Below are 7,630 nucleotides of genomic sequence, written 5' to 3' on the forward strand. Positions count from 1 at the left end.
GAAATGGACGGCTCAGATTTTTCCTGATGTGCTCATTTTATTCATTCATTCATTCATTCATTGCCCAGGCTGCTTGGTTTCCCTGAAAAAGACCTCTCCTCTGTCTTCATTAAGGTTTCTCTCTCATCGTCATCATCATCTTCCTCCTTCTTCTCCTCTCCATTGATTCGGTGGTTGGGCTGCTTATCTTCTTCCTCCCTTTCATTTTTTCCGATTATTATAATATAATCGATAAGCGACCATGTTAATAAAATTTTGACCGAAAATGCCCATGAAAGACAGTTTTCTGCGTAGCCTCTGTGAGTGGTAGATGATGGGCCAAAGTGTAACTTCAGCCGCGGTTCGAGGAGCTTCTCCGTCTCGGTGGGCCCATTTTAAATGATAAAAGAGGCGCTTTGCCTTTTAATCAAACACAAGGGCCACTCCAATACCCCCATATCAAACACGTGATTCTCTATTTTTCAACTCCGGAAATGCTTCCCTCTATTCACGCTCACACGGTCACAACCTAATCAATCTTCCCTGACCGTCGACCGTCCCTCGAGTAATGGTAGGTTCATCCAACGGTGAGAGGTTAGCTATCTCTAATCTCAAGACCCATCCACGTGTCAACTGTGGGATTCTTGATTCAGGAAAGGACAATTCCATATAGTAACCGATCATTGTGTTCATTGTGTATAGTCAGTTTTTATATTGTCTATGTATTTTTCTGACAATACAAATGGTAGAAAATAATAATAATAATTGTCTTTTAGGTAGAGTTTTGATTTTGGGTGGGGCCAGAGACGAGAGAGGGTGTGGACGGTTGGATTTATTGAATTTGTATGGGCCTATGGGGACACCATCACATTTGATGAACATGGAGGTCCAGCTCACCCAAACAAGAAGAGAAGGAAAAGAAAAAGAAAAAGAAAAAGTCAAAGAACAGTGCGGTCAACGATGTCCGGCATAATGTGAGAGATGAGACACTCTGATATCTCCGTCCATCTTCGGACGTTACAAACCTGTAACGGACTGCCACGTGGAAAGGCCCGGGCTATATTAAATTATGTGGTACACTGTACACAGTATGAACATTTCCCATTGCTGAATGCTGACGCTGACGGATCGTCCAATTTATTTTCTTGATTCCTTTTTATTAATTTTGATATTTAAATGGGGTAGAATGTTAATTAATAAGGTAGTTACAAAAATAGAATATCGAAATTTAAGGTGAATTAGAAGTCACATTTTGTATGGCCACCTAAATTCCTAATTGTAATACAAGGACATTTGAAGTGGGCCCCGCTGCCCCATCAGACGGGCATTACTTACGAGAGTAGTAGTACCGAGTACGCGTGGTACAAGTACTATTAATAGTAAGGAAAATGTTACTATTATTGAAAACATGGTCACGGACCCCTTCAGATTGTCTGTCTTTTTTTTTTTTTTTATTATAAATATTATAAGGTATAGTTCTATACTCATATTATATATAGATTTACAGAGTGGCATGTGTGGGAGTTAGGGAGAGTGAGAGAGGGTGAAGCAAGCAACTTGGGTGGCAGCTGAGCAACTGTTATTTCTTTTTTTTTCTTTTTTCTTTTTCTAAGTCATTTTCCCCTCAAACACCAACCACTCTCTCTCTCTCTACCTTTGCAGGCTTCTTTCTTTCTCCTTCCCCACATCTGTCTCCCTCTCTTCACAAGCTGCCGTTACTTCACCAACCCCACCTCCCATCAAATGCATCTCTTCTCATACCTTCTTCGTCAATCTTTTCGCTTTCTTCTTCTTCTTCTCTGATCTTCAGCGGTTACGCCCGGAAACTGTTTGTGGGAGCTTGAATTGGGGTAGCTTGTTCATTGTTTGCTTTGTTTAGATATGTGGGATCTTAATGTTGAATCTGGTTGTGATGAGGATGAGAGGATGATAGTGGTGGTGGTGGAAAAGGGGGAGGAGGAGGAGCTGGTTCCGGGGGGGTGTAGGAGCCTCATGGAGGATTCCGGGACTTCGAATTCCTCGGTCGTCAATGCCGACGAAGCTCCCAGCAATGGCGGCGACGAGGACTCTTCTAACAACTCCTCTGCATTCAATTTCGGTATCTTGAACAAGTTAGGACGTCATGTGCCCACCTACGGCGCCGTGGAGGAGACCCCGGAGTTTGTGACCAGGCAGCTTTTTCCGGCCACCGGAGACCGAGGAGGCGGGGAGTCGGAGCTATGCTCCGGATCGTCTTCGACGTCGTTTCCGAAGCCTCAGTGGCTTAACCTCTCGTGCCCTGAACCAATTGGGCAGCAGAAGCCAAAGCAGCAGCAGCAGCAGCAACAACAACAGGTGAGGAAGAGTCGGCGAGGACCGAGGTCCCGGAGCTCGCAGTACCGTGGCGTTACGTTTTACCGGCGAACTGGTCGGTGGGAATCGCATATATGGTGCGTTTCTTGATGATTCCGTTAACTCTTTGTTACGAGTTTGTGTTGTTGAATCATGATCTTGATTAGTTTTTCTTTGCTGTGTAGGGATTGTGGGAAGCAAGTGTATTTGGGTAAGCAAATGATGCCATTTGGGGCGGTTTAATTTCATTGCAGAAAGATGAATTTGGTGAATTATTCCAACTTCTCGGATTTTGTGATGAATTTGGGTGTTGATCTTTTCTTTCTCTTCCTTCTTTAGGTGGATTTGACACGGCTCATGCTGCAGCAAGGTAAGAACATCTTCTTTTTGGGGGAATTAACATTGATTTGGACCACATGAACAATAACCTTATTCTTTTTTCTTGATTAAAATTCTGGGTTGTTTCATATCTTTGTGAATTTCCTCAATTTGGGTTTTGTGAATTCAGAGCATATGACCGGGCCGCAATTAAGTTCCGGGGAGTGGATGCTGATATCAATTTCAGCATAAGTGATTATGAAGAAGACATGAAACAAGTGGGTTACTCTCAGTTTGATCTTGTAAAGCAACTTCTTCTCTGATTCCTGATTGTAACTGAATTGGTATGCAGATGAAGAACCTGAATAAAGAGGAATTCGTGCACATACTTCGTCGTCAAAGCAATGGATTCTCACGAGGGAGCTCAAAATATAGAGGTGTGACCCTTCATAAATGTGGAAGATGGGAAGCTCGAATGGGGCAATTCCTTGGGAAGAAGTAAGAACCCCTCAAACTGAAGCTATATTTTGGATGATTATCTAGTTACATGTAGTACATAAAACTTGGTACATGAGGGTGCAGACCCTATTTGTGATTTTTAGGTCCTTAACAATGTGCTCTTTCCTTTTGTGGAAAATAAACCTAAGATGGATATTTCAAGTAAGAAATGATTAGGGACCCATTTTTATCCATGAGAGTATGATGCTTGCTTGCAGGTATATTTATCTTGGGTTATTCGACAGCGAAATAGAAGCCGCAAGGTCCTTGTGATCATGAATTCATTTCTCTTGATTCTGAATTTCTTGCACTTAAATGTCAATTTTGATAGGTTCCATCCAAACATGGATCTCCAATTTCATTTTTTGAATTCAGGGCATATGACAAAGCTGCTATCCGATACAATGGAAGGGAAGCGGTCACCAACTTTGTGCCAAGTACCTATGGAGAAGGGGCAATCTTAGAGGCCAATGACAGAAGTACAATTTTATTTTGTTCTTTTTTTCCACTGAATTTTCTCATTTCATGTGCTCATCTCTAAGAATTCATTTGTATTGTTCTGTACAATAAATTTTGTTATGCTTTGATGCAGGCAGTGGGCACAATCTTGATTTGAACCTTGGGCTTTCTTTCCCTCCCGATGGTCCTAGGGGAAATGACACAGTTGGGAGGAGATCCATGGTAACATTCCAATTAAAATGCTTGAGTTTGATTGCATTTCCTCGACTTCCTTTTCATCCTTCAAATTTCCATGGCGTTTTCATTATTCAACTATTTTTGTCCCTTTTATCTTTTGGAAAGCATTGCAATTCATGAAGATTTTGATACGGTTTTGTGGGTTATTCTCACCTTAAGATGTCTGTCCCTGCATGCTCTTTCTCCAGTTCATTGATACTTACAGCCCCCTTGGTGGCGGTTTACTGCAGGTTGAGGGCTCCACTTACACACTAGTTGGTGGACAACCCCGCCATAGTCTAACCACAGTATCCAAGCACCTTCCCATGATATCCGGCATATGCACTAGTTTCTTACCAATTCACGAGGTGATCTCTCAAACTCAAATCACTAGTACTTTGTAAAAGGTTTAGACATTGAATATTGCAAATATCTGAAAGCCCTTATACTAGTTTTTGTTGCATTAACTGTGGATCCCAAAGCATATATCAGGTTCTTTCCTTGTTTTCATTGCTCTAGGATTCTTGCTTTTGCATTATGGATTCATATTCACAGTAATCAGGATCTTATAACTTGCCCAATTAGCCTCCTACTAGTAGAATGAAGTAATCATACTTAAAACTTAAATCACTCTCCCATCTCTTACTAGATTGAATCTCTTTATTGGACTTGGTGGAATATAATTCAGGCATGAGGTAGGGACTAAATTATCAGGGGCTTATGGCCTTATTTCAGTGTTTTCTACATGGGAATTTCATCATTTAGCAGAGCAATGTTTACTGATTGATCGTCTTTTACGAGCTCTACCTTTTTAGTAAACACTGACTTCATCTCCCAACATATTCCTGTGTATTTTTGTTTGTCTTTTGGATGACATTCCACATCTAATGCGGAGAAGGCTGCTTCTTGAATATTTTTCACTCCTGTTCTGTATTTTTCATTTGTTCATTTACTCATTTGCCTGTGAGTAGACTGGGCAAAGTCCAATTTGTCTATTGTGGCCACTTGAGGCTTCATTGAAATAGATAAATGGAAAAAAAAAAAAAATTAGAACCCAAATGTATTACAAAAGGAAAGGGAAACAAAGAGGGAAAGCAGAAAGAGCTAAAATACAAAAAATGATGCTTACTTTTTCTTCTTTTACCAGGAAACAGCCCTGGAGAAAAGGTTGGACGGGGTTTCTTCACCAAGATTCTCAAACTGGGCAAGGCAAGTGTATGGCCATGGTGTCAATATCCCAATCCCACTGTTGTCTACTGCAGCATCATCAGGATTCCCTTCTTGCTCCACCATTGGTCCCTCTGCAACTCTTCCACTATTAAATCCCAGGAACATTAATCCTGCCCTGCAGCCTCCTCCACAAATCTCCCCACCAACTACATCCACCACCAACAGTACAAGTTGCTTCTACAATTTTGGGAGCTCAAATCAACAGATGCAGTTTTGATAATTTTTTCCCCTCTTTCTGCTTAGGAAGTGACCCTGCTGGAAAGCAAAACCAATTAGAGAGTCGTTTCTGTGCTTGTTTTCTGTTTAATATGAAGCCATGTAAACTGATCATAACAGTGTACCTGGTACTTCTACTTGAAGCACTCCATTTCGTTTCATTTCATCACTGCTGTATTACCACTCTCCTAATGGCCTTATCATCAACATGTAGAACAAGAGGCCATTGACAATTGTAATGCATTGAAGCAACAATGGTGAAGCCGAGAGAGAGTGGGAGGGAGAGAGAGAGATGGGGTTGTGTTGTATTGTGAAGCTGAGTTGGGGACAGCAGGGAGTCAGTATCATTGAAGTGATGGGGTGTGAATTAACAACATGGGCTGAATTGGGAATAATAACAAGCTCATAAAGTGCTCAGACCATTCAATTCATGTGCCATGCAAGGTAGATAGAAAGGAACAGCCCCATTCACAATGTCACTTCATATCCCATTTTGCCTCTCTTATGTTTTGTTTGCTTCCCATAATTCTATAGGAAGCTACTAAGGGGACAAAAAAAGTTGTTAAAAAAAATGATTTTCTATTATTTAGTTTTGTAATAAAGCATAAGAAAAAAATAAAACATAATTAAAAATATATTTTTAAATTATATAATTTTTATATCAAAGTTAAAATACGGGAAATTATTTGAAGCAACATATAAAAATCGTTTATTTCGTTAAATCTATTTTTTTGTTTTTTGTTTTTTTTTCTTTCTATATTTTTCTTCAAGTTTTTTAGGACCAACAAGAAAATAGAGAGGAAAAAAAAGAGAGGAAAATTTATTTATTTATTTTTGGGTTGCATTTGGTCTAAAAAAAGGTATTAAGAAAAAAAAAGGTTATAATGAAAATTATTTTATCTATGAAAAATATAAAAGAAAATTAAATATAATTAAAATAAGTTAAAATTTTATGCATTTTTAAATAATTTAATCTTTATATAAAAGAGAAAAAAAAACAAGTCAAATGAATTTAAAGCAACATACAAAAATAATTTATTAAATTTAAATTTATTTTTTATTTTCCTTTTTTCTTTCTATTATTTTTTTCTTATATTTTCAAAATTAAACATAATCTACATTTATTTATTTATTTTTTTCCTTTCAATGAAATCCAAATTCCGGAACCACTATCGGTTTTTTGTTTCTAAAAATAGAAAACATTAACAACTTTTGTATTAAAAATAGAAATTCTTATACAAAAAAATATATGTTTACCTTATATTCTTAAACAATACATTTTAAAAATCATCACTTTTTTAATATATTGTCATATGCTATGCCCAAATGTTAAATATGTCATTTTTTTAATAAAAATATGGATGAAGAAACTTATGTGATCAACATGTAGATAAATTAGACATATTCAAGCATATTATATAAAAACCCATACAATAGAATGATTTATTGACATTTAGGCATAGTACAAAGGTGAGATTACTTAAAAGAACTTTAGAAATTAAATTGGTCACATTATTTTGTACCCTCTTATAGTCTTATTTGTCATCATTGTTTTATATCCCTATCTCACTTTTTATTTTATTTTATGCATCTTTCTTTATTTATTTATATCTTGATGCATATATTTGTACATTCATTCAACTATACAGATTTTATCATATACTTTAAATTGATGATATCTAAACTTCAATTGGTACAAATACTTAGATTCTTCCCATCTAATAACAAGTATTCTTCATTCATAATCGGAAAATTTTAAGATGTATCATAGAACAACCCAGAGATTAAATGAATTAGTAGTCATTTTAAATTTAACAAAAAAAAATCAAATTTTTAGTTTTTATTGATAAACAAAACTTCATGCAAAATAATTAATTATTTTGAAAATCATAATAGATTCAAAAACTAAGAAACTATGAAATAATAATCTATGATGTTAATAACACTTTCGATAAAAGTTTTTGTTAACAATAATCACTTTGGGAATTCTTTGTTAAGATTTTGAATTCACCGGTCTTGAAAAATAGGTGAGTAATATGAGTTTGTGTACGTTGTTTCAAATAGTGATGAAAATATCATGAAATATTGTTGATTTTTCATGAAATATTGATTATTTTGTGGATAATTTGTTTGCCCTATTAGTGTTTCTATTCCTTTACAAATTGAAGGGTTTTTAAATTTAATAAAAATACATAAATTTTTAGTTTTTTTTTTTATCGATAAACAAACTTTATGCCAAATAATTAATTACTTTGAAAGCCAATATAATAAATTCAAGAACTAATAAATGAGAAAACGATAATCTATGACATCAATATCACTTTTAATGTGAGTTTTTGTTAAATCTTTTTGTTAACAATAATGACATTGTTGATTTTTTATT

The 7,630-nt window shown here is 36.3% G+C and overlaps 1 protein-coding gene across 2 annotated transcripts; it reads left to right on the forward strand.

The window, feature by feature from the left end:
* Window positions 1-1,495: 1,495 nt before the first annotated feature.
* LOC100263240 (AP2-like ethylene-responsive transcription factor TOE3) lies at window positions 1,496-5,413 on the forward strand. Of its 2 annotated transcripts, XM_002275591.4 has the most exons (10): window positions 1,496-2,408; window positions 2,496-2,521; window positions 2,650-2,680; window positions 2,819-2,906; window positions 2,981-3,126; window positions 3,345-3,389; window positions 3,502-3,605; window positions 3,719-3,807; window positions 4,053-4,169; window positions 4,949-5,413. In XM_002275591.4, exons 1-10 carry the CDS (start codon window positions 1,861-1,863, stop codon window positions 5,246-5,248), a joined length of 1,494 nt encoding a protein of 497 aa, XP_002275627.1. In that variant the 5' UTR covers window positions 1,496-1,860; the 3' UTR covers window positions 5,249-5,413. The 2 variants fall into 2 exon arrangements, with proteins under 2 accessions (XP_002275627.1, XP_010658461.1); XM_010660159.3 differs by lacking the exon at window positions 3,345-3,389 and having other exon boundaries at window positions 1,497-2,408.
* Window positions 5,414-7,630: the final 2,217 nt, after the last annotated feature.

Source organism: Vitis vinifera, chromosome 13 (assembly GCF_030704535.1).
Source record: "Vitis vinifera cultivar Pinot Noir 40024 chromosome 13, ASM3070453v1".
NCBI lineage: Eukaryota > Viridiplantae > Streptophyta > Magnoliopsida > Vitales > Vitaceae > Vitis > Vitis vinifera.

What these genes read in the sequence shown, in the direction of transcription:
- LOC100263240 (XM_002275591.4), top strand. Translation starts at nt 1,861, where the DNA reads ATGTGGGATCTTAATGTTGAATCTGGTTGTGATGAGGATGAGAGGATG. An exon ending in CAGTTGGGAGGAGATCCATG is followed by an intron (nt 3,808 to 4,052) that starts GTAACATTCCAA and finishes GGTTTACTGCAG; the next exon opens with GTTGAGGGCTCCACTTACAC. An exon ending in GTTTCTTACCAATTCACGAG is followed by an intron (nt 4,170 to 4,948) that starts GTGATCTCTCAA and finishes TTCTTTTACCAG; the next exon opens with GAAACAGCCCTGGAGAAAAG.